The sequence below is a fragment of the Thalassophryne amazonica genome, chromosome 19 (assembly GCF_902500255.1).
Source record: "Thalassophryne amazonica chromosome 19, fThaAma1.1, whole genome shotgun sequence".
Classification (NCBI taxonomy): Eukaryota; Metazoa; Chordata; class Actinopteri; order Batrachoidiformes; family Batrachoididae; genus Thalassophryne; species Thalassophryne amazonica.
The window spans coordinates 43,139,005-43,166,188 of NC_047121.1; the positions used below are offsets into that span (position 1 = coordinate 43,139,005).

A 27,184-nucleotide genomic window follows, 5' to 3' on the forward strand; every position below is an offset into this window, starting at 1 on the left:
CCCCATCCCCGTAGAGACGGTGCCTGCTCCCAGACCACCAATAACCAGCAAAATCTATTTAAGCATAAAAATTCAAAAAGAAAAAATAATATAGTACCTTCAATGCACCACAGACTAAACAGTTAAATGTGGTCTATTCAACACTTAGGTCTCTCTCTTCTAAGTCCCTGTTGGTAAATGATATAATAATTGATCAACGTATTGATTTATTCTGCCTAACAGAAACATGGTTACAGCAGGATGAATATGTTAGTTTAACTGAGTCAACACCCCCGACTCACACTAACTGTCAGAATGCTCGTAGCACGGGCCGGGCGGAGGATTAGCAGCAATCTTCCATTCCAGCTTATAATTAATCAAAAACCTAGACAGAGCTTTAATTCATTTGAAAGCTTGTCTCTTAGTCTTGTCCATCCAACTGGAAGTCCCAAAAACCAGTTTTATTTGTTATTATCTATCGTCCACCTGGTCGTTACTGTGAGTTTCTCTGTGAATTTTCTGACCTTTTGTCTGACTTAGTGCTTAGCTCAGATAAGATAATATAGTGGGCGATTTTAATATCCACACAGATGCTGAGAATGACAGCCCTCAACACTGCATTTATCTATTATTAGACTCTATCGGCTTTGCTCAAAAAGTAAATGAGTCCACCCACCACTTTAATCATCTCTTAGATCTTGTTCTGACTTATGGTATGGAAATAGAAGACTTAACAGTATTCCCTGAAAACTCCCTTCTGTCTGATCATTTTTTAATAACATTTACATTTACCCTGATGGACTACCCTGCAGTGGGGAATAAGTTTCATTACACTAGAACGTCTTTCAGAAAGCGCTGTAACTAGGTTTAAGGATATGATTCCTTCGTTATGTTCTCTAATGTCATATACCAACACAGAGCAGAGTAGCTACCTAAACTCTGTAAGGGAGTTAGAGTATCTCGTCAATAGTTTACATCCTCTTTGAAGACAACTTTGGATGCTGTAGCTCCTCTGAAAAAGAGAGCTTTAAATCAGAAGTGTCTGACTCCGTGGTATAACTCACAACTCGTAGCTTAAAGCAGATAACCCGTAAGTTGGAGAGGAAATGGCGTCTCACTAATTTAGAAGATCTTCACTTAGCCTGGAAAAAGAGTTTGTTGCTCTATAAAAAGCCCTCCGTAAAGCTAGGACATCTTTCTACTCATCACTAATTGAAGAAAATACGAATAACCTCAGGTTTCTTTTCAGCACTGTAGCTAGGCTGACAAGAGTCAGAGCTCTATTGAGCTGAGTATTCCATTAACTTTAACTAGTAATGACTTCATGACTTTCTTTGCTAACAAACTTTTGACTATTAGAGAAAAATTACTCATAACCATCCCAAAGATGTATCGTTATCTTTGGCTGCTTTCAGTGATGCCGGTATTTGGTTAGACTCTTTCTCTCCGGTTGTTCTGTCTGAGTTATTTTCATTGGTTGCTTCGTCCAAACCATCGGCATGTTTATTGGACCCCATTCCTGCCAGGCTGCTCAAGGAAGTCCTACCATTATTTAATGCTTCAATCTTAAATATGATCAATCTATCTTTGTTAGTTGGTATGTACCACAGGCCTTTAAGGTGGCAGTAATTAAACCATTACTTAAAAAGCCACCACTTGACCCAGCTATCTTAGCTAATTATAGGCCAATTTCCAACCTTCCTTTTCTCTCAAAGATTCTTGAGAGGGTAGTTGTAAAACAGCTAACTGATCACCTGCAGAGGAATGGTCTATTGAAGAGTTTCAGTCAGGTTTAGAATTCATCATAGTACAGAAACAGCATTAGTGAAGGTTACAAATGATCTTCTTATGGCTTCGGACAGTGGGACTTATCTCTGTGCTTGTTCTGTTGGACCTCAGTGCTGCTTTTGATACTGTGACCATAAAATTTTATTACAGAGATTAGAGATGTCATAGGTATTAAGGCACTGCGCTGCGGTGGTTTGACTCATATTTGTCTAATAGATTACAGTTTGTTCATATAAATGGGGAATCTTCTTCACAGACTAAAGTTAATTATGGAGTTCCACAAGGTTCTGTGCTAGGACCAATTTTATTCACTTTATACATGCTTCCCTTAGGCAGTATTATTAGACGGTATTGCTTAAATTTTCATTGTTACGCAGATGATACCCAGCTTTATCTATCCATGACAGCCCAGAGGATACACACCATTAGCTAACTGCAGGATTGTCTTACAGACATAAAGACATGGATGACCCTCTAATTTCCTGCTTTTAAACTCAGATAAAACTGAAGTTATTGTACTTGGCCCCACAATCTTAGAAGCATGGTGTCTAACCAGATCGTTACTCTGGATGGCATTTCCCTGATCTCTAGTATACTGTGAGAAATCTTGGAGTCATTTTTGATCAGGATATGTCTTCAAAGCGCATATTAAACAAATATGTAGGACTGCCTTTTTGCATTACGCAATATCTCTAAAATCAGAAAGGTCTTGTCTCAGAGTGATGCTGAAAACTAATTCATGCATTTATTTCCTCTAGGCTGGACTATTGTAATTCATTATTATCAGGTTGTCCTAAAAGTTCCCTAAAAGCCTTCAGTTGGTTCAGAATGCTGCAGCTTCTTCTTCTTTACTTATAAGGTTTTGAATAATCAGGTCCCATCTTATCTTAGGACCTCGTAGTACCGTATTACCCCACTTAGAGCGCTTCGCTCTCAGACTGCGGGCTTACTTGTAGTTCCTAGGGTTTGTAAGAGTAGAATGGGAGGCAGAGCCTTCAGCTGTCAGGCTCCTCTCCTGTGGAACCAGCTCCCAATTCAGATCAGGGAGACAGACACCCTCTCTACTTTTAAGATTAGGCTTTAAAACTTTCCTTTTCGCTAAGGCTTATAGTTAGGGCTGGATCGGGTGACCCTGGACCATCCCTTGGTTATGCTGCTTTAGACGTAGATTGTGGGGGGGTTCCCATGATGCACTGTTTCTTTCTCTTTTTGCTCCGTATGCATCACTCTGCATTTAATCATTAGTGATCGATCTCTGCCCCCCTTCACGGCATGTCTTTTTCCTGGTTTTTTCCCTCAGCCCCAACCAGTCTCAGCAGAAGACTGCCCCTCCCTGAGCCTGGTTCTGCTGGAGGTTTCTTCCTGTTAAAAGGGAGTTTTTTCCTTCCCACTGTTGCCAAGTGCTTGCTCATAGGGGGTCGTTTTGACCGTTGGGGTTTTTCATAATTATTGTATGGCCTTGCCTTACAATATGGAGCGCCTTGGGGCAACTGTTTGTTGTGATTTGGCGCTATATAAGAAAAAAGTTGATTGAGTTGATTGATTGAAGATTAGGATATCACCTTGCTAGAAGGAGCTTTTTTCAGCAACTGTTCAGAGTGAGGCTGGGCAGACCTGATGCACGGCCCAGCCACAGAGCCACAGCAGCCATTCAGACAGAGAGACAGCAGCCGGTGTAATCGAGTGGACACACTCAGTCTGAAATGCTTCACTTTTGGATATATACACACACCCAGTTTGAACAACAGAGTCTCTGCAAATATGCATGAGTAATCTGAAAATAAAATGTGACGTTAGTGCACCAGTGAATGCTGAAGTTTTATCAGGTAATGTTAGCTTAGCCTTCCACTCAGTCGAGCTGAGTGAATGTTTTATAATTGTAAATTGATTGATATATTTTTATTTTTGCCAAATAAATCAGCACAATAGTTTTTAATTGTTACTGTTGTTACTACAATAGTCTCAACTTTAAGTAACAGATTTTTTTTACTGTAATTTCTTTTAAAGATCTAGTAATCAGGCCTTAAAGAAAATAGCACGTCACTGCTTTGTGTTTGTTTTATATTTTAAGAAATATATTTCTTCACTGTCCCACATCAGGAACATTTCAACATCTGCTGTGCAGAGAACCTTGTAAATACAGATGCACTTAAAACTTCTAGTGATGGAGCTGAACACCAAAACCTGAAATCCAGAAAAGAATAAGAGAACATCTCTGCTCTTCAAAATGTGAAGAAAGTGTCTCCAAAAATTCCACTAAGCGGTCAAAGCTGTGGAGTAGGCCATCATCTGGTTAAATGTCCTGAAGTTCCAGCTCACCTGTTGTCTCTGAAAACCAACACCTGCTACTGCACTTCTAAATAAAACAAAGGCTCTTTAAAGAGCAACTATTGTATAATTTGGAAAAGTTGTTTCCTTTTATATTTTAGCATTAAATGAATGAATCATTAAACATGTCCATGAAGTTAAAGTTCAGTCAATAAGGCACAGGCAGAGAAAGCCCCGCCCCTATTGTGCACAATTTCAAAGCATTCACAATCATTAGAATAGATAAATTCATATTTAGAAATTACTCTGTCCTGATTACAAGCGATCATATAGTCAATGAGGATGTAATTAAGTGTTGAAATGACTAAATAAAAAAATGATTTCATCATGAGGTTTACGTTGCATCACTACACGTGCTGAAAAATAACCATCAAGAGTAAATGAAATGTGACTGTAGAAAACAAACATAAATTTTTAACAGACACACTCAAGTCATTGTTAAATCATCTCCTTTTGTTTTTAATAAATATTTATATTTATTTATGTTTTTTTTTGTCCTGGTTGAAATGCAGATATGAACTAGAGCACGGTGCTGATAGAGCGCAAACCTCCACCAACACTAATTTCCAATTCCACAAATTTTTACAATGGACACATTTTTTCAAGGTGAACGTCTTGTTAGAAGTGGCTTTTCATAATCTAAAATATAATTCAACATATAGATCAAAATGGCTTTTCAATGTTAAAATCAAATATCTGCTAAATCCGCAATATGGATCAGATGTGAGTCAAACTTAGCCTACTCACTGAGTGTCAGTTTGCACCTCATTGTCACAAATGAGAGTGATTGAGGCACTTTTGATTGAGATATAATGCAAAATACACACCAAATGGGCTTTTCGATATTAAATTCAAATGTCCACAAAATTTACAGTCTGGATCAGATCTGGATCAAGTCCCAGGCTGCACCTCACTTTCAAATATGAGAGTGATTGGGGCATGTTTGTTTAAGATATAATGTAAAATCTACATTAAATGGGGATTTCAATGTTAAATTTAAATGGCCACGAAATCTGTAATCTGGATCAGATCCAGATCAAACTTTGTCGGTCAATTTATTCTATATTATTGGGTACTTTTAAACTTGCAGAGTGAATCACCAACTTTTTCACGTCTTAACTAAAGTTTGTTTGTGTTTTTGCTTCAGGGGGCTCGAGTCTGGGTCCGAGAGAAGGAGCAGCTTGTCCCTGCCACTGTCAACTCCTGTGGAGATGGAACCCTTGTTGTCACAATTGACTATGGAGAGGTAAGAAACTCACATTTTTTTCCGGGATGTCAGTGTAAACCAACCTGCGATGTTCTTCATAAGGATTATTGGGTATTAGGGACAGATTTATTCAGCACATTAAAGAAGAAAAAGCTTGGTTTAGTCAACGCTTCTGACTACTAAAGGGTGTTATTTTGTTCTCACTTCTGAGATAGACCATTGCCAGTCACGAATGAACATCGGAGAACATTTTGTGTGTGTTTAAAAGGAGCTTTAGTTCATGAGTTGTCATGTTCAAATTGCTTTTCCAAATATTAAAAGTATTTAAAAAGGGTAGGTGACATAAACAAAATAGTGGGATTTCCAAACTGCTTTACTTTGATATTGTTCTTGGTCATGTTTGTTTGTGAGCATTATATCTCAAAAACATATGAGTGAGTCTAATTGGAATTCAGTGGTAAGGAAGCCCTTGAGCAAAGGAAGAGTTGATTAGATTTTAAGGCTAATTAACATCAAGGAATATATTTTAACTGAACTAAGGAGCCACCGTTTACAAGCCTGCTTCTTTAACCACACCATCACCACCTGTACCTGAAGGCTGGTAAATATCTACCTTTACCTGAGTTATGGGCAAGTTCACTGTCTGTTCCCACAGTTACGTCTTCTGTGGAGAAATGTTTTCATTTCTATTTCTCTGTTTGATTGTTGCGAGCATATAAAAAACATTTTTATCAGGTTCTATTGAAATTTGGTGGAGAAGTTGGCTTTGGCTAATGGAAGAGTTTGTCAGATTTTGGCAGATGTGGACCCTATACTGACTCTGAAACCCACTGGTGCTGCTGGTTATACCCAGATACTGTAGCATGGGTTTTAGAGTCTACCACTTTCCATGGATGGTATGCCAATGCATCACAGTCCTGATCCCACTGACAGCAGGGTGGACTGTGCCAATGCAGATGAAGTTTTTCTCAAGGACACGAATAGGTAGAGCAACAGAGAATCAAACTCAGGTCTGCATATTGGTAACCAAGTCCAATCCCAGTGAGCTACTTTCTCTGTATAATCATCCTCATCCATCATCCATCCATCCATCCATCCATCCATCCATCCTCCATCCATCCATCCATCCATCCATCCATCCATCCATCCATCCATCCATCCATCCATCCATCCATCCATCCATCCATCCATCCAACCAGCATCCATCTATTTTTTCAACCTGCTTATTCCAGTTAAGGGTCATGGGGGGTGGAGTCCATCCCAGCAGTTTTGGGTGAGTGGCAGGGTACACCCTGGACAGGCCACTAGTCTAGTGTAGGGCGACATGGTGGCTTAATAGTTAGCACTAATTCCTCACAGCAAGAAGGTCATGGGATCACTTCCCGCCCTTTCAGTGTGGAGTTGGCATGTTCCCCCCATGTCTGACCAGGCGGGAAGCGATCCACCACCTTCTTTCTGTGAGGCAGTAGTGCTAACCAATTAATTTTTTTGCTCTGCACAATCATGAGCATTGTAATTAATATATTTATAATGGTATTGACTTGAACACAAGAACTCAGTTCACGACAGATAAATGGAGGTCTGCTGGTGGAGGTGAGCACTGTGTGAGCATCATTTCTGTAGTTTATTTGGTATTGCAAGGTCACAAATGCTTTATAAATACCCCTAAGAGGAGGCGACCATGGAGGTCAAGATCATGCACACGGGACAGATGGTTGTTATATAAAACTGTAGATCCTAAAATTCCGTATGAGTGATGTTACACTTCAAACACTCTCAATAATAGAATAGAATAGAATAGAGCCTTTATTGTCATTGTACATATACATACAACAAAATTTGTCCCCTGCATTAACCCATCCTAATTATAGTTAGACACCATCCAACCACTAGGAGCAGCAAGGCCACAGTCCAGTGTCGCAGACCGAACGGTCCCCCTAAAAACTGGTCCCCCTGCCTCCACTGCGCATGTGTCATTTCAGAGCTCAGCAGCACGTCTGAGTCTGACTCTCTTTACCCAAAGTGATCAAATGGATTAATGTGATTGTTAACCATCAGATGACAAAGTAAAACCTCTTAAATCATTCTAAAGTCAGTTTTAAGCAGAAACAAGGAATTTTTTAAGCAGAAACGAGGCCATACTCGGTGACTCTTTGAAATGATGGACGCACCATGAATGCATCAGCTAGCAGCCCTTGTAGCTGCGGCGCTCTGATCACTTCCACCATATTTTATGATGAAATAATGCTGAATTTATGTGGAAATGATTGTTGTACAAAAGCTTCAGATACAGTAGTGTTCAGAATAATAGAAGTGCTATGTGACTAAAAAGATTAATCCAGGTTTTGAGTATATTTCTTATTGTTACATGAGAAACAAGGTACCAGTAGATTCAGTAGATTCTCACAAATCCAACAAGACCAAGCATTCATGATATGCACACTCTTAAGGCTATGAAATTGGACTATTAGTAAATAAAAAAGTAGAAAAGGGGGTGTTCACAATAATAGTAGAGTGGCATTCAGTCAGTGAGTTCGTCAATTTTGTGGAACAACCAGGTGTGAATCAGGTGTCCCCTATTTAAGGATGAAGCCAGCACCTGTTGAACATGCTTTTCTCTTTCAAAGCCTGAGGAAAATGGAACGTTCAAGACATTGTTCAGAAGAACAGCGTAGTTTGATTAAAAAATTGATTGGAGAGGGGAAAACGTATATGCAGGTGCAAAAAATTATTGGCTGTTCATCTACAATGATCTCCAATGCTTTAAAATGGACAACAAAAAAAAAAAACCAGAGACGCGTGGAAGAAAATGGAAAACAACCATCAAAATGGATAGAAGAATAACCAGAATAGCAAAGGCTCACCATTGATCAGCTCCAGGATGATCAAACAGTCTGGAGTTACCTGTAAGTGCTGTGACAGTTAGAAGCCTGTGTGAAGCTAATTTATTTGCAAGAATCCCCCACAAAGTCCCTCTGTTTAAAAGACATGTGCAGAAGAGGTTACAATTTGCCAAAGAACACATCAACTGGCCTAAAGAGAAATGGAGGAATATTTTGTGGACTGATGAGAGTAAATTGTTCTTTTTGGGTCCAAAGGCCACAGACAGTTTGTGAGATGACCCCCAAACTCTGAATTCAAGCCACAGGTCACATTGAAGACAGTGAAGCATGGTGGTGCAAGCATCATGATATGGGCATGTTTCTCCTACTATGGTGTTGGGCCTATATATCGCATACCAGGTATCATAGATCAGTTTGGATATGTCAAAATACTTGAAGAGGTCATGTTGCCTTATGCTGAAGAGGACATGCCCTTGAAATGGGTGTCTCAACAAGACAATGACCCCAAGCACACTAGTAAACAAGCAAAATCTTGGTTCCAAATCAACAAAATGAATGCCTCACAGATGTGAAGAAATCATGAAAAACTGTGGTTATACAACTAAATACTAGTTTAGTGATTCACACGATTGCTAAAAAAGCAGTTTGAACATAATAGTTTTGAGTTTGTAGCGTCAACAGCAGATGCTACTATTATTGTGAACACCCCCTTTCTACTTTTTTTTTTTACTAATAGTCCAATTACATAGCCTTAAGAGTGTGCATATCATGAATGCTTGGTCTTGTTGGATTTGTGAGAATCTACTGAATCTACTTGTTGGGGAAAGTGTAGTGACACGGACCCACAACAGGGGGCGCAAATGAACGGTCAATAGATGAGTCAAAAGGTAACAATTTAATGTTGTGAATGTGCACAACGATAATACAGACAATCATAGAATCTGATAGCAGTCAATACACCAAGGTGACATGTGGGCAGGCTCGAGGATAGAAGACGTCTGTCCTGAGAAGAGCCGGGACCACACGATTTCCACTGCCACAGAACCCGGTGAATACTGGAGCCGCCAAGTCCCGAATTCCCAGGTGAACACTCGTGCAGCTCCTGTTAAACCACTTATCTGGTTTGGGTGTGAAGCGAAGCCATCGCTGTTTGCACCAAACGCCAATCCAGCAGATAAGGCACACCACAGGAAAACGGCTGCAAAAGGGTTCAGACTATTATTCAGTTTTAGGTCAGCAGAGAAATTACCTTCACAGGTAGATGATATCTCGGCAACGAGGTGGAGATGACGTCCGGTCTTTATGGAGTGAGATGATGAAGTATAGATGGGTGACAAGATATAAGAGTGACAGCTGTTACCCCGGCTGTGTCCGTGGCGGCAGCGCCCTCTCGTGCCTGAAGCCCGCACTTCAGGCAGGGCACCCTCTGGTGGTGGGCCAGCAGTACCTCCTCTTCTGGCGGCCCACACAACAGGACCCCCCCCTCAACGGGCGCCTCCTGGCGCCCGACCCGGCTTATCCGGGCGATGGCGGTAGAAATCGGCCAGGAGGGCCGGATACAGGATGAAGCTCCTCTTTACCCAGGAGCGTTCCTCGGGGCCATACCCCTCCCAGTCCACCAAATACTGGAACCCCAGCCCATCCGACGGACGTCCAGGAGCCGGCGCACCGTCCAAGCCGGCTCCCCGTCAATGATCCGGCAGGAGGCGGCGCCGGTCCGGGAGCACAGAGGGGTGGGTGTGGTGAGGTTTGATTCTCGACATGAAAAACCGGGTGGATCCGCAGTGAAGCTGGGAGTCGGAGCTTCACTGCGGCAGGACTGAGGATTTTGAGGATTTTGTATGGTCCAATGTACCTGTCCTTGAGCTTCGGGGAGTCCACCTGGAGGGGGATGTCCTTTGTGGATAGCCACACCTCCTGCCCGGGCTGGTAAGCAGGGGCCGGGAACCGCAGGCGGTCTGCATGGGTCTTCGCCCTCGTCCGGGCCTTCAACAAGGCAGAACGGCGGAGCGCCACACCCGACGGCACTTCCGCAGGTGGGCCTGGACCGAGGGCACACCGACCTCTCCTCCACCACGGGAAACAATGGGGCTGATACCCCAAACACACCTCAAATGGGAGAGGCCGGTGGCAGAGGACACCTGGCTGTTATCGCATACTCGATCCAGGCCAGATGTTCACTCCAGGCCGTCGGGTGTGCGGACGTCACACAGCGCAGGGCTTGCTCCAATTCCTGATTGGCCCGTTTGCCTGTCCATTGGTCTGCGGGTGATACCCGGACGAGAGGCTCACGGTGGCCCCCAGTTCCCGGCAGAAGCTCCTCCAGACATGTGAGGAAAACTGGGGACCACGATCAGAGATGATGTCGGTAGGTATCCCATGCAGACAGACGACGTGGTGGACCAGGAGGTCTGCAGTCTCCTGGGCCGTGGGGAGCTTCGGGAGGGCCACGAAGTGGGCTGCCTTGGAGAATCGGTCCACTATCGTGAAGATGGTCGTCATGCCCTGGGACGGCGGGAGGCCCGTGACAAAATCCAGACCGATGTGGGACCAGGGGCGATGAAGCACAGGAAGTGGCTGAAGAAGTCCCTGTGCCTTCTGGTGGTCTGCCTTGCCCCTGGCACAGGTGGTGCAGGCCTGTATATATTCCCGGACGTCGGCCTCCAGGGACGCTCACCAGAAGCGCTGCCGGACCACTGCCATGGTCCTTCGCACCCCCGGATGACAGGAGAGCTTAGAACCGTGACAGAAATCCAAGACAGCAGCCCTGGCCTCTGGTGGGACGTAGAGCTTGTTATTCGACCCAGTTCCGGGGTCCAGGTTCCGTGCCAGGGCCTCCCGGACGGTCTTCTCCACGTCCCAGGTGAGGGTGGCCACGTAGTGGACTCCGGAATGATGGGCTCTGGGGGATGCGACAGCTCAGTCTTGACTTCATCTTCATGCACCCGGGACAAGGCATCCGATCTCTGTTCTTGGTCCCAGGGCGGTAGGTGATTCGGAAGTCAAAACGCCCAAAGAACAGTGACCAGCGGGCTTGCCTGGGGTTCAGCCGCTTGGCGGTCCTGATATACTCCAGGTTCCGATGGTCAGTGAAAACCGTGAACGGCACAGACGCTCCCTCCAACAGGTGTCTCCACTCCTCAAGAGCCTCTTTCACCGCAAGGAGTTCTCGATTGCCGACGTCAAGTTCCGTTCAGCTGGGTCAACCTGCGAGAAAAGTAGGCACACGGGTGAAGAACCTTATCGGTCTCTCCGCTCTGGGATAGCACGGCTCCTATCCCTGAGTCAGAGGCATCCACTTCAACCACAAACTGGCGGCTAGGGTCGGGCTGCACCAGAACTGGTGCAGACGAGAACCCGCGTTTCAACTCCTTGAACGCGGCTTCGCACCGATCCGACCAGGTGAAGGGGACTCTTGGAGAGGTCAGGGCTGTCAGGGTGCTACTACCTGACTGTAGCCCTTAATGAACCTCCTGTAGAAATTTGCAAAGCCGAGGAACTGTTGCAGCTTCCTACGGCTTGTTGGTTGGGGCCAATCTCTCACCCGCCGCAACCTTGGCCGGATCAGGGCGACGGAGTTGGAGGAGATGATGAACCCCAAAGGACAAAGAGGTGTGGTGAAACTCACACTTCTCGCCCTTCACAAACAGCCGGTTCTCCAGCAACTGCTGCAGGACTTAACGTACATGCTGGACATGGGTCTCAGGATCCGGGGAAAAGAGTATGTCATCCAGATGTACGAAGACGAATCGGTGCTGGAAGTCCCGCAAGACGTCGTTTACCAATGCTTGGAACGTCGCGGGGGGTTAGTGAGGCCGAACGGCATGACCAGGTACTCAAAATGACCTAATGGGGTGTTGAATGCCGTCTTCCATCCGTCTCCCTTCCGGATCCGAACCAGGTGGTACGCATTCCTAAGGTCCAGTTTGGTGAAAATTTGGGCTCCATGCAGGGGCGTGAACACTGAATCCAACAGGGGTAAAGGGTATCGATTACAAACCATTATGTCATTCAGCCCCCTGTAATCAATGCATGGACGGAGTCCGCCATCTTTCTTGCCCACAAAAAGAAACCTGCACTCATCGGGGAGGTGGAATTCCGGATCAACCCGGCAGCTAATGAGTCCCGGATGTAGGTCTCCATTGATTCGCGCTCAGGACGTGAGAGATTGTACAGCCTGCTGGACGGGAACTCAACGCCCGGGACTTAATCAATGGCACAATCGTACGGACGGTGCGGGGAAGGGTGAGCGCCAGATCCTTGCTGAAGACGTCGGCAATCGTGGTACTCAACCGGCACCGCCATCAGATTGGGAGGGACTTTAACCTCCTCATTAGCATTTACACCGGGAGGAACCGAGGATCCTAAACAATTCCGGTGGCAGGTTTCGCTCCACTGAGCCACAACCCCAGACGGCCAATCAATCCGGGGATTGTTTTAATCATCCATGGGAAGCCCAAAATCACGCGGGAGGTAGAAGGAGTTACAAAAACTCAATCTCCTCCCTGATTCCCAGACACTACCAGGGTTACAGGTAGTGTCTTGTGTGATAAAAGGGAGAAGAGTGCCATCTAGTGCTCGCACCTTCACTGGCGAAGAAAGCGCCACCAGAGGGAGCCCTACCTCCCTTGCCCATCTACTATCCAGCAGATTCCCTTCTGACCCCGTGTCCACCAATGCTGGGGCTTGAAGGGTTAAATCCCCGCTCAGGATTGTAACTGGGAGTCGTGTTGAAAGATGTGTATGACCCACGTGAATGTTTTGACCCCCCCTCAGCCCAGTCTCTAAGGGCGGGCGTTTGTGTTTTGACCGTTTGAGGCAGTCTCTCTGCTGATGCTCACTCGAGCCGCAGACAAAGCACTCCCCGCGGACCAGCCTCCTCTGTCTGAATGTGGCCCTGCTCGTTTCCTAGCATTGTCAGCAGGGGGAGCTGTAGCCACACGGAGCGCTGTGGCTGTGGAGCATGGGGAAGACGGCACCCTTTCAGACCCGGGAGGAAGAGGGACGGCTTGTGCCTGACCACGCCCTTCGCCTCGCTCCCGTCGGCGTTCTTCTAACCGATTGTCCAATCGTATAACCAAATCGATAAGCTCAGCCAAATCCCGCGGTTCCTCCTTAGCCACCAGGTGCTCCTTCAGGACCGACGACAGTCCGTTTATGAAGGCGGCGCGGAGTGCAGTCATATTCCAGCCGGATCTCGCAGCCGTGATGCGGAAGTCGACTGCATATTCGGCTGCGCTCCGGCGCCCCTGTCTCATTGACAGCAGCACGGTAGATGCGGTATCGCCTCTGTTAGGGTGATCAAAAACAGTTCTGAGCTCCCTCACAAACCCAGTATAAGAGGCAAGGAGCCGTGAACTTTGTTCCCAAAGTGCTGTAGCCCAAACGCGTGCCCACCTCGAAGCAATTAATCACGTAAGCCACCTTGCTGGCATCAGCGTACATCACGGGACGCTGTGCAAAGACGAGCGAACACTGCAAAAGAAAGTCCGCGCACGTCTCCACACAACCTCCGTACGGCTCTGGGGGGCTTATGTATGCTTCAGGGGATGGTGGGGGGGGTCGTTGAATGACCAGTGGAATGTCTGTATTCGGCACCGGGTCGGCAGGAGGAGGAGCTGCAGCAGCGCCCTGAGCGCGTGCTTCCACCTGCGCGGTGAGAGCCTCCATCCTGCGATTAAGGATGATGTTTTGCTTGGTCATCAGGTCCATCCGAGCGGTAAAGGCGGTGAGGATGTGCTGCAACTCACCAATCACGCCTCCAGCCGACGCCTGTGCACCCTGCTCTTCCATTGGCTGTCCAACAGATGGTTGACGCCCCTCGGGATCCATAATGTTGGCCGAGATATCCTGTTGGGGAAAGTGTAGTGACACGGACCCACAACAGGGGGCGCAAATGAACGGTCAATAGATGAGCCAAAAGGTAACAATGTTGTGAATGTGCACAACGATAATACAGACACACAGAATCTGACAGCAGTCAATACACCAAGGTGACGTGTGGGCAGGCTCGAGGATAGAAGACGTCTGTCCTGAGAAGAGCCGGGACCACACGATTTCCACCGCCACAGAACCCGGTGAATACTGGAGCCGCCAAGTCCCGAATTCCCAGGTGATCACCGTCCCCGACTGTCGGATCTGGTACTGCTGGCGAGGAGCACAAACAGTGAGATGTGGGTGTGTGCACACCCAGTAACAAAAACAGTCAGAAGGTGGAAAGTCACCTCCACCTCTAATCACACACTCGTGCAGCTCCTGTTAAACCACTTATCTGGTTTGGGTGTGAAGCGAAGCCGTCGCTGTTCACCAAACACCAATCCAGCAGATAAGGCACACCACAGGAAAACGGCTGCAAAAGGGTTCAGACTATTATTCAGTTTTAAGTCATCAGAGAAATTACTTCACAGGTAGATGATATCTCGGCAACGAGGTGGAGATGACGTGCGGTCTTTATGGAGTGAGATGATGTAGTGTAGATGGGTGACAGCTGTCAAGAGATAAGTGTGACAGCTGTCACTCCCGGCTGTGTCTGTGGCGGCAGCGCCCCTCGTGCCTGAAGCCCGCACTTCAGGCAGGGCGCCCTCTGGTGGTGGACCAGCAGTACCTCCTCTTCTGGCAGCCCACACAACACTACTGGTACCTTGTTTCCCATGTAACAATAAGAAATATACTCAAACTTGGATTAATCTTTTTAGTCACATAGCACTACTATTATTCTGAACACTACTGTATCTGTCACTGAGATAGATGGTGACTGGAAGGCAGTTACAAGTGATAATCTGTGAACTGCGGCTGATGGAGCATGTGCAGTGAAGGCAGGGCGGACTGATTTTTAGGGGGGACCGTTCAGTCGTCGGCGACACCGGTGCCCTGGGGTTGAGGATAAGCAATTGTTTATTAAGCAAAATGTCAAAACAAAACAGAAAATTACAAATTATGTGGAGTGAAAATGCGCTTTAATTGGCTTAAAACAGAGGGCTAAACAACGTGAGCATTGATTACTGCTGTGTGAGAGCTACGCTGGTTGTTTGAAACGTGCCCTCAGCTGCAGTATCAAGTTCAGAAGGTGAAAAATGCGCACGTTCATTTTGCTCTGTGTGCATCAATACAAACTTTCTTTCATCCTCCTGGTCCTCTTCCTCCTCATACATATGCAGAATTCATCTCTGACACACATTCCACTTCCAGATGGGAGCTAAAAAAAGATAAAGAGCATTATGGGAGCACATGCACACATGATCATTTTGTGATGTCAGGACAGCATAAGGTTGTCTCCAAATCATCAGAATGGCAAAGCAACACCCGCCCTTTGCCAAAATAATGGAATTGGATGTTTAAATCTCATTACAGTGCACGTGCACCACACAAACATTGCTATTTGGATTGATTTTTTTTTTTTTTTTAAATCCTCTCATGTGTTGAACTTGCATACAGACATGCAAACGCTTCACTTGGCAGCATTTAGGCCAAGCTAATAACAGACTTGACTCACTGGCCCCAATTCAAAATTCTCAATCCTCTTTTTATAGGCGATAGAACATCCAAATGTGGACTCTTTGACATTCATATTCATGCACATGCAGTGAGTTCATGTTTGGCTGATATTCAGACAAACTGCACAAATGCTTCTCCAGAAACAACAAATATTTTGGATATTGTTGATTTTTCTTTTCAAGGTCGCAATGGGGACGGACAGGTATTTCCGTGAATTGGTTATAAGAGCAGGCGTTCTCTTTTCTCTGGATTATGAATGTCCTCAGTCCATCCACCCCCACCCCCCGCCTGCCTCTCTGCTGTATTTAAATGTTAGCTCTGCAGAAGACGGTGAATATTTGATAGAGAATCAGCAGGATGTGAGGTTTGCTCTGCTTCAACACAATGTGATCCCTTCAAACAGCCCCCTGCTCTCCTGGCTCCCTGTTTCTTTGCCCCCTTTTCTCCAAATGTTGATCATTTTTATTCCACTGGAGCCGAGCACACCTCAGAAGCAAAATTAATCAAAACCAACAATAAAATGATCCGTTTCTGAACTTTTTTTTTTTTTGCTGCAACAATTCTACCATTCCTGTCTGGTTCTGAAAGGCAGATGGACTGACCCAGTTCACCACATTTAACATTACTGGGTACAAAATACTGAGGCTGCAAATGCGCAAGGTTTAATGGCAAACCGGTGCAACAAGGGTAGGAAGACCTGCACATTGCTCATAGTCATTTGTACCTCAGTTTTAACTTGTGCGCTTCATGACGATAAAAATTGTTGCATGCTGCCCCTTACCAAAAAATAGTACTGATAAGTATATAAAAAGTAAACTAGAAGTATACTTGAAACATACTTGCATATACTACTTTTTGGTAAGGGGCTCAACTTTGTTGCACCATGGAAGTCTAGATGTAGCTCAGTGTGGTTGGTGCAGTCCATACACACATTCTCACTTCCATTTCATCGTATTTTTCTGCTTGATCACGTCCCTTTCCATCATGATGTGATAAGTTAGGGATCCCCGTTATGGCACTTAGTGATAGGTAGGGAGCCATATTTGTGTTTCACTTTCGTCAGGGAACATCTACATATTAAAAGCGAAGTGGCCTCTGTGTATGCGTGTGTAACTTCAGTCACGGAGAAACTGGGGAGAGCTGACATTTTCTGTTTGGGATGTGAAGAACACACTCCTCGATGTCAAATCATGTATTTAATGACAAAGATGAAGAAGCCCTGCAGCAATACACAAAACTAAATGACTAATTCTAACATTCAAATATCTAACAGGGATAACTACAGGAACTTAATCACACTTGCCTACAGTGCTGATGATAATAATAATCATTGCAGACTTACAGGAATTATGTTCAGGGCTTCATATTAAACCACTTTGGCAGGAATGTCTGTAATACTGACGACAACAATATGGCCGACTCCTAACTAACCCGGCCTAAGTAAGTCAGCGGCCTTACAGTAATAAGATACTACCCCCTAGTGGCCAGAGGTACATTGTGCAGTATGCTTATGTATTTTGGATCAAGGATGAACGCCACAAAAACGGAAAGTTGGTAGGACTAATATTTTTGGAGAAATTAGGGATATTATGTAACAACAGTGAACAGTTGGTATCACCATTAATCAGTCCCTGGTAACCAGACAAGCTGGGAACAATGGAAATATCTCAACCTTGCCATTTGTAAAATTACATCAACTAAATGTGCCAAATAATAAATACAGTTATTCACAAAACTTTCTCATTTTAATTTCCTGCACTTTCAGTTAAAATCTTTATACAAACTTTGCAGAATTTTTTACCATCCTTGAAAAATGTCAGCTACCTATTTTATAAACACTACCCAATCTAGAACCCGTGGATCCCCACAGGCAATGCACTAGTTCATCCATGTTTTGCTTATAGTTAAGTTTAGGGTTAGTGTTTCCTCACACAGGACACAGGGATGCAACAGGGTACCCTAAGCAATTGTCCATTTGACACAAAGTCATTCTAATATCATGGCTTCACAACACCTTGGGCTTTTGCACACCAGTACTTTGCGCAATAACTGGACTTCTACACACCCATATATTTGCACAACAGCTGATTTGCACAACTGTATTTTTTGCACAATAATTCTCTCATGCTGCTCATTGCAACTGTGCTGCTTTTCATTTTATTTTACGTTATTTTTGCTCTTATTTATTTATGTTCCCTTGTCTAGTTTTAGTTTATTTAACCCCCGGGACCTTTTGAAACCTAATTTCATATCATGTCATGTGGAAGTATATATATGGTATGACAATAAAGAATTCTTGAATTCTTAAGAATCCTCTGAAGAGACCAAGGATCACAGACATCCAGTCATCACCTTACGTCACTAATTAGCATCCAGGTTTCACAAGCATACAGTAAGACAGGCAACATCAGGACCCTAAAAACTTGAACCTTTGTTCTTCTGTCCAGTGTCGCAGACCTAACAGTCCCCCTAAAAGTTGGTCCCCCCGATGACACGGTTCAGGGATTAACACCTCGTTTCTGCTTCAAACTGCACTCAAGTCATCATCTGTCTCAGCGACAGATATCTGAAGCTTTTGTACAACAATCATTTCCACATAAATTAAGCATTATTTCATCATAAAAGGCGGCAGAAGTGATTAAAGTGCCGCGGCTAAACGAGTTCCTAGCTGATGCATTCACTACGTGTCAGACAGTTCAAAGCGTCATGGAATTTCACCTCGTTTCTGCTTAAAACTGACTTTAAAATAATTTAAGAGGTTTTACCTTTATCATCTGATGGCTAATAATCCCATTAATCCATTTGATTGCTTTAGGTGAAGAGACTCATCTCAGACGTCCTGCTGTGGTCCGAAATGACGCATGCACAAATGCAAAATGTTGGCCGATTTTTAGGGGCAGACCGTTCAGTCTGTGACACCAGCATCCTCATTACTTTAAGCTCCTCCCAGACATCTTTTCAGTTCAAACAAAGGTTGAGGACCCAGAGACAGGAATGTGACTGCTGAAAGAAATAAGTCACCGTCTCAACAAAATCAACACTTCAACTGCATACAGATACTCTTCTGATGGTCAGGTCACTGAAAGTATAAATCTTAATCTTTATCCGGGACAGTCACAAACACAGAGTCCTCCCTCAGCTTCTCAAGTGCTATAGTCTGGGTATCCATAGATTCCACAAAACTCACAGTGTCATCCTTGAAGTCAAGATAATGATAAAGATTTTGTTGTTGGCGGCCCCACACAACAGAAATGTCTTCTAAATAAGTTCAGAGGTGTTATTAGATTCCAAAAACACCTTTATCAGTTTTACAAGTGTTTATTTCTCACTACCGTTTACATAATATTTGAGAAACATGTATATGTAACGGAGGCCAGCAGGTGTCGCTGTGCAGATGTAGTTAGTAAACCTCACTCCCAACAGCTCAAAAGGATTCTCTGGTCACAAGGCCAGAGCCCTGGGTTTTAGCCTTCTGGTTAGAGAGTCCGACTCCCATGCCGGAGCTCGTGAGTTCGCGTCCCGAGGGGAAAGAATGGGCGGAGTCATAACAACACAACGCAGAGTGCAGCCGCTACATATATCATTTTCAATTTCAATTTATTTTCATTTATATAGTGCCAAATCACAACAAAGTTGCCTCAAGGAGCTTCACACAAGTAAGATCTAACCTTACCAACCCCTAGAGCAAGCACACAGGCGACAGTGGTAAGGAAAAACTCCCTCTGATGATTTGAGGAAGTAACCTCAAGCAGACCAAACTGACAAGGGTGACCCTCTGCTTGGCCCATGCTATCGACACAATAGACAATACAGGAAATTATACAGGAAATTTTGGGAGTCCTTGCTGGTGCACCACACGGGAGGCCTGCAGAAGAAAAACACCCACTCCCGTCTCTGGATGGAGCCACACCTTAAACAGAGAGAAAAAAACAATCAGGCAGCAGAAAGACAACAAATACAGTATAATTTTTCAGCATTTAGCACAGCACCATACTATGTCAGTATGCTAGCCATATGAAAGGGAAAATAATTGCTTCTTAAGTCTTTACTTGAAATTCTCTACAGAATGTGACTGTTACTAGATAATTGTTATTGATACAGGGAGATCATTCCACAAAGCAGGTGCACAGTAAGAGAAAGCTCTGTGACCTGCAGACTTTTTATTCACCCTAGGGACAAAGTAGTCCTGCACCCTGAGAATGCAGAGCCTGGGCCGGTACGTAGGTATAATAGGTCAGCTAAGTAGGGAGGCACTAGTCCGTGAATAATTTCATGGATTAGTAACAGAACCTTATAACACACAAAATGAATTAGTTTTGAAGAGGCCAGCGACTGACGCCACGTGCAGCTCTACTCTGCACTGTAAAAAAAAACTGTTGTTTTTACAGGAAAATGCTGCCAGCTGTGGTTACTAGGGAATTCCTGTAAAAAATACAGCAGCACAGTAGATAACTTCACAGACATAATATATAAATTGATTTATAGTGAATGAACGATGGCTGACTCACATTAAAAAAAACTGTTAAATCTACAAAAAGAGAGCCTAGTCTGAGTATCGTATCACATTAAAATGAAAAGAAACAAAGCATGCAAGGATTATGAATGAACAGAAGTACTTAGACTAGCAATAATAATTTCTTATAGGCCTACTCCCTAGCCTACTCTACAAGTTGCAAATAGCCTACCTGTAGCCTATAGGCCTACCCGAATTTGCATCGTTTCATCAATCATGTTAAAGTTAGGCTACAGCATAAACTTGTAAAGTGACTTACATATAATTCTTGTATTTTTAAAAACAACTGACTAAAACTATAGGTTTTACAATGTTTGCATGTCAATTTATCGCAGTTGTTTTGTAATGAGTATTACAGTATTTCTCAGTTTTTGTTACAAATAGTTGTAGTTTCAACAAATACATTTGATTAGAATCACATGTTGTACATCTAACAAAAACATTCTGTTTAATAGTTTACAAAAGTCCACTGTGATTGAAACAAAAAATATGTTTTTTCGGTTTACAATACTTTTCTGTAGTGATTTTACATTGTTTTTATGTAAATTTCACAGCTTTTTTTTTACGGTGTGTTTGGCGTTTGGCGTCAGTCAAAAATAAAATAAATAAATAATAATAAATAAAATCAGATTTAAACAGAATGTAACTTTTTTACATCTTAAAATACATCAAGGTTAGCCATCCCAAGAATGTTCCCTGTGTCATGGCGGGCGGCTGCCCGACACCAGGAGCAGGTGGACCCATGGTACAAACTCCCAAACCAGGCTTTGTGTTATAAGAAGTCATCATGTTTATTACAGGCTGAGGTTCGGCACACAGGTGATCAGATAACGGAGCAGAGGTACAAGCAGGGCGAGGCATAAACTTAGTCATTTCCAGGCAGGGGTCTAAGGCACGCGCAAACACAGGCATGTAGGCTGAGGCAAAAGGTGCGGTCAAGAAACTCAGAGCAAAAAACTGGTACACGGCGAGACTAAACAGGGCAAAGAATAGGAAGGCTGGAGAGTGTGCTGGAAGCGACAACAATCTGGCGAGGGACTGTGAGACTGTGAGGGTTTATATGCATGTGGACAAATTAGGAACAGGTGGTGTTAACAAGATGCACGTGAGAGGAAGGATCCAGAAAGGGGGCGTGGCTAATGAACAAAGATACTATGTGTGCAAGACAGTGAGGGAAGAGAGTACATGGTGGAGAGAAGAAAAGACAAAGATGTTGTGTGTTAGGGGGTTTGGCTGGATGTTTTGTGTTGTTTTCTTTTCTTTGCTTTCCAGGTGGTATGCAAACTGGTTTTTGTCTGTGGAGAAGGTGCTGGCAGAAGAATCCTTCACCCTCATCAACATTATTGGCTGCGCTTGTGGAGGATGTCCACGTGCAGGCCTAATGACTCGCAGCACCTGTGGATGATGCTCACGTGCAGACTTAAGGACTTTCAGCTGAAGCAGATAATTAGATGGCGTTCTGCATTTAAGCCATGAGTGGTTCAAGCAGAATTGCCGGGAACTCGACCTTGTGATGTTCGTTTGTGAGACGCTGAGGACCGCGCCTGGGTTTGACACATCGTGCCTGTGAAGGAGGACGGGTGAGGGACACATGCTGTCAGCACACATCAGAGGTGATTGATTGTCTGAATAAGTGTTAATAGTAATTTGGTATTTTGTTACGCAGTATTTGAACATTGATGAGAATTGTGCAGCTCACTTCTCACGGCCGTGGCGTGCGGACTGATGATCCTCCACCTGTTGTGAGAAGCTGCTCATTTACATAAAGCTTAAATTCAGACCTGAATGTGTTGCTGATAGTGTGTGCCTTTGAAGGATATTAGTTGTAGCTGTTGACTTACCTCACCTCTTCTATCCTTCACAGAGTCAGTTTGTCGTGTCCACCTGGGGGGTGTTTGGCGGTGAATTTGAGTCCAGAAGCGCCAGGCTTCGATCCCTTTGGGTGCTGGAGAGCGCGCCGTCCTTCACTCCGCCAGACAAGCTATATATTATGTTGTACACAATTATTGCATGGAAAGGGAAATAAATGTTTTGTTTTTGGAACCGCTTTCTGGTTATTTAGCGCTGGGTTCAGTCAGACGCAGGTCCGCTCCTCAACCCGCGTCGGCACATAACAAAAGATATGTGAACAGGTGCACAGAGTGTGAGAGAAAGGAAATACAAAGTAGACAGAATTAAAGTGAGAGACAGGGACACATGACAGGTGCAGAGAGAACATAATCAGATGTAAGTGAGGGATGAAGACATGAAGGCAGGTGTAGGGTGTGGAGTGAAACAGAACTCAGAGGGGCGTGAGGAGAAACCAGGGAACTATGGCAGAACATAATACAACTGGAAGCAGGCATGAACATGAGAACTAAACTAAACATGAACTGGCAGCACAGACTAGAACGAGAGACATGGAGCAAAATACTAAAATGACATTAAACACAAACTGACTTAAGAAAACAAGGCAGTAAGACAAAACATAAGAAAAAGCAGTGACCAAACAACAACCAGAACAAATCCTGAAATAACAGTACATCAAATATAATAACCAAGAGGAACAAGTGATAACTTAATAAACAATGACTGAAAACAACTAGAACAGAATGGATGGCAAAAGTACAAAGTAACAAAGAAAACAAAGTGACAAGTCAAAACAGAAAATAACCATATGAAGAAACAAATAACTAGTGAATCATAACCAGAACAAAGTGACAAGAAAAAACACGACAGAATAATTCCTGATGAAATAAATATTAACACATCAAAGCTGAAAAGAACAACAGAAAGGGGAAAAACTAGAATAAACCCCCAGATCTGGCCAAAACCGTGACACCCTGTGAATTTCAACACTCTGGCAGTAATAGAACTGGACTTATGCTGAGGACAGACAGACAGCAGACAGACAGACAGACAGACAGACAGGCAGATGTACGGACGAAAAGCCTTCACAATACCCGATGGCCATATTTTAGCCTCGTTTACTCAGAGGACAAACAATTGCAAAAACAAGGTGTGATTTCTGGCTGTTTTACTGTGTCATAAACAAGCTCAATTATCCAAATGTGATTGCTTCAGCAATTTCAAACATCAGCTATATGTCACTTGTTGCCATTAAGGGTCATTACAGCTGATCATTGATCTCCACTTCACCCTGGTCAGTGAATCTTCATCTGTCACACCAACCACCTTCACGTCCTCATCACCACATTCATAAAGCTGCTCTTTGTTCGTCTGCTTATCTGTCCACCTGGCGGCTCCATCCTCAGCATCCTCATTCCTAATCCTGTCCATGCTCATCACTTCCAGGAAATATGCAGCATCTTTGGCTGCATCTCCTGTCCTTTTCTTCATGCAACCACCTGCAACCCTCGCTGCATAGTCTCATTACAGTCTTGTCCTTCCCTTTCACTTTTGCAGATATCCTTCTATCACATCATCCTGCCACTTTAACACTCACTCCACCCTGGTGATGGTCTAGTGGTTAAGGTGTTGGGCTTGAGTCCAGAAGATCATGGGTTCAAATCCCCGCCTGACTGGAAAAACACTAAGGGCCCTTGGGCAAGGTCTTTAATCCCCTATTGCTCCCGGTGTGTAGTGAGCGCCTTGTATGGCAGCAACCTGGCATCGGGGTGAATGTGAGGCATAATTGTGAAGCGCTTTGAGCGTCTGATGCAGATGGAGGCATTTACCCTGCCTGCACTCTCTTCTTCACCTCCCTGTCACATTCTTCATTACTTTGAACAGTTGACAGTTACTTTGACAGTTCATTCATACACATATACTCCATCTTGTTTGACTGACCTTCATTCCTCTTCTTTTTAGCATGTACCTCCACCTCTCCAGGCTCACCTCAACCTGCTCCTCATTCCTATGAGTTCTTACATCTGCAAACAGCATAGTACCGTAGATATGGCACAGAAACCACAAGCAAACCAGACCCAGAGGGGTGACCCACTGCTTAGGTCATTCTAACAGTTACAAGGTTTTTGCAGATTGTACAAGAATTTCTTGATGAACAGAAAATAGAAATCAGAAACAGAAAAAAACAAAAGAGCAGCAAATATAGAGTCCTTAATTGTAACTAAAATAGAGTCCATCTTGGGTTTCTAATCCATGTAGGCTCCAGAGATATGATCTCCAGTCATTGGTGCAACAGGCAGGGCATCCCGAGTTCAGTCCGGTGCCCAGCAGTTATTGGCATGTACCACTGAGTATCATCAGAATAGCAGTGAAATGTAATCCCATAACGTCACATATACCCAAGGGGTGCTGTATAAAGGGAGAAAAGCAGGGGGGCTACGACCAACCCCTGTGGAACCCCGTATTTAATCAGAACAAGGTTTGAGGTGACGTTATTGTACAGGACACAGTGAGAGCAACTGATTACGTAGGATGTCAACTATGCAAGGACAATCCCAGCAATCCCAAAGTGATTTTCCAACCTATCGAGTAGTATAAGCAGGAGATCACTTTAGTAAGAGCTATCTCAGTGGAATGGTGTGTTCTAAATGCAGACTGCAGTGGCTCAAGGAGGTTGTTGTCAGTAACGTGGTCCATAAGCTGCTGTGAAACCACTTTTTTTCGGGATCTTAGAACAAAATGATAGGTTTGATATTGGCCTATAATTTTTCAGTAGACTGGGATCAAGGTTAGACTTCTTAAGTATTGGTTTAATCACTGTGGATGTAAAGCATTTAGGAACAGACCCTGAGGTTTGTGACAGGTTAATAATTTCCAATACAGTAGGCCCAAGTGTAGGCCAAAAGCTCTTAAACAGTTTTGTTGGTATAGGGTCGAAAAGACGTGCATTTTGCAGAATTCCAAGTTTCATTAGCGCACCAAGTGAATTATTATCACAGTCAAATCTAAGTGAGGTATCAGTGATGGCACCCACATTAATAATAGGGTGTAGTGGTGGGACTAAGGCATGCTGGGATATTTGACCTAATGTCATCTGTTTTCTATTTGAAGTAATCTAAGAAATCTTAAGCAGTAAATGGAGAGCGAATTACAGGTGGTTGTCCTTGAATAAGTATTGCCACCTCGTCAAACAAGAACTTTGAACTATAGTTGTTTGTCTTGGTCAAATCAGAGTAGCACGCCTGTTTTGTAGCCAATAGTGCATGCTTATAGTCCAGAATAGCATCACGCCACACAAGGTGTAAACTCCTAGTTTTGTGCTATGCCAATTTCACTCTAGACCTCTAGACTTATGTTTGAGGCCATGTAAGTAATCGTTGAACGAAAGAGAGTATGTTTTGGGGGAGTGGCTTTAGTATAGGGACAGCGATCATGTTCAATGTGCTTGTGAATGCTGAGTATAAACTATCCACAGGACTATCTACTGCATGATCATGTTCTGAAAATGATGCTAAGATATCAGGCAGTCTGGCTCCAAGTTTCTTGTAACTGAGGAGTTGACGTGTCGCTGATGATAACTAAGCGTCTCGCTCCAGTGTACATGGCATTGAGACTGTAAACTTATAAGTGATCTGAAACCACTGATGCAAGAGGCATGATATCATTATCTGAGACAGCAATACCACGAGCGGGCGCTAAATTCAATGTGTTTCCACTAGCGTGACTCAAACCCTGAATGCATTGCTGGAATCCTAATACATTTATAATGTCCATGACTGATTTGCAGAGGGGGTCAGAAGGCTTGCTTACATGAATGTTGAAGTCACCAACAATCAGAATGTTATCTGCACGGATTGCCAGATTATAGATAAACTTACCAAATTCATCTAATAATACAGAATATGTGCCCCAGGGGCCTGTATACAGTGATGAAGTAACATGGTTGATTTTTATTCTTCGGACATTGTCTATTATGTGGCATCCTGAGCAGACCAGAGTGTCAAATGAGTTATGTTTTAGACCTAAGATGCCTAAAGCCAAGTTACGCATAGACGGTTTTGTCGGCGGGCAGTACGTAGACCGAAGTTCGCGGTAGTTCCGGCTGTTTTCACGGTGGAAAGGGGCGGAGCATTTCGCCCGCATTTTGAGCGCCATACTCGCCGCAAATGCGCGGATAAAACGCTGCTAAATCCGCAATAAAGCGGTGTTTTGGCGCCATAGCATCTGGCACACGTCAGGCAACGGGGGTTAATACCCAGTTCTATCCTTTACAATCGCAGGTTAAGACGCGCGTGAGAACGGTGGTGTTCTGCTGCCGCCGATAATGCCCTGTGTACCGCTGGATTTATCCAGGCAAATCCTGCGTTACTCCAGGAACTTTTGCATATAGGCACCGCCCCCAGAGTATAATAGGCTGAAGCAGCTGTCACTGCAGGGGGAGGGAGCTCATCTCTCAGCCTTTTCTTCTCCTTCCTTTTCCCCTCCTCAACGTGTTGCTCGTTTCCACCACAGGCCTCTCCTCTGCTTCTGAACCAGACCTCTTGGTAAGTCCTTGCTGCTGCCAATTTTCTTTTAGGAGGCATACTGGAGCTTCTCTGCAAAAATATCTGGAGCTGGCCATGAGTGAGAGGCCTGCATGCAGCGCGCTAGCATTTTTATATTGACTGCCGCCTATCGGCCATTTGGAACGCCGTTAACTGGGAGGTGGCGTTTAGAAGGACGTACTGTCTGCTAGCGCCGCCGTTTTGTCTGCCTCTGTCGCCGGTTAAAACGCCTTTGAGGATGCCGATGTGGGCTCTGTCGCCGTTTTACATGCCGTTGGTTAGGGATACAACACCGGCCGCCAATGACGGCGGTGTAAACTGCGGCACTATAGGAAGGGGCAGGATGAAGCGGCGATTAAAAAGTATCAAACGCCATTGTTCGCGTTGTCTCTGTCGTCATGCGAATTCTCTGGGAGCGCTCTCGGAATTATTCGACATATTGAATAATTTTTTGACAGATTCCCGGTAAAGCCAGAACTAAGCCACGCCCCCTAGTGCCGGCGTTGACAACGGCGTTTGATCCTTAAGACGGCCAAAAACTCTTCCGGGAGCTCTTACCGTCTATGTGTAAACAGGGCTTAAGACCTAAAGCCCCAGAAGAGTTTTTGGCCGTCTTAAGAATCACACGCCGTTGTTAACT

The 27,184-nt window shown here is 44.4% G+C and overlaps 1 protein-coding gene across 1 annotated transcript in view; it reads left to right on the forward strand.

Moving 5' to 3' along the window:
• myo10l1 (myosin X, like 1) overlaps positions 1-27,184 on the forward strand; it is a 178,515-nt gene that overhangs the window by 57,421 nt on the left and 93,910 nt on the right. Inside the window, exons 2-3 of the mRNA XM_034195095.1 lie at positions 5,243-5,341; positions 23,963-24,038. Coding sequence (XP_034050986.1) covers positions 5,243-5,341; positions 23,963-24,038 — 175 coding nt within the window. The remainder of the gene's footprint in view (positions 1-5,242; positions 5,342-23,962; positions 24,039-27,184) is intronic.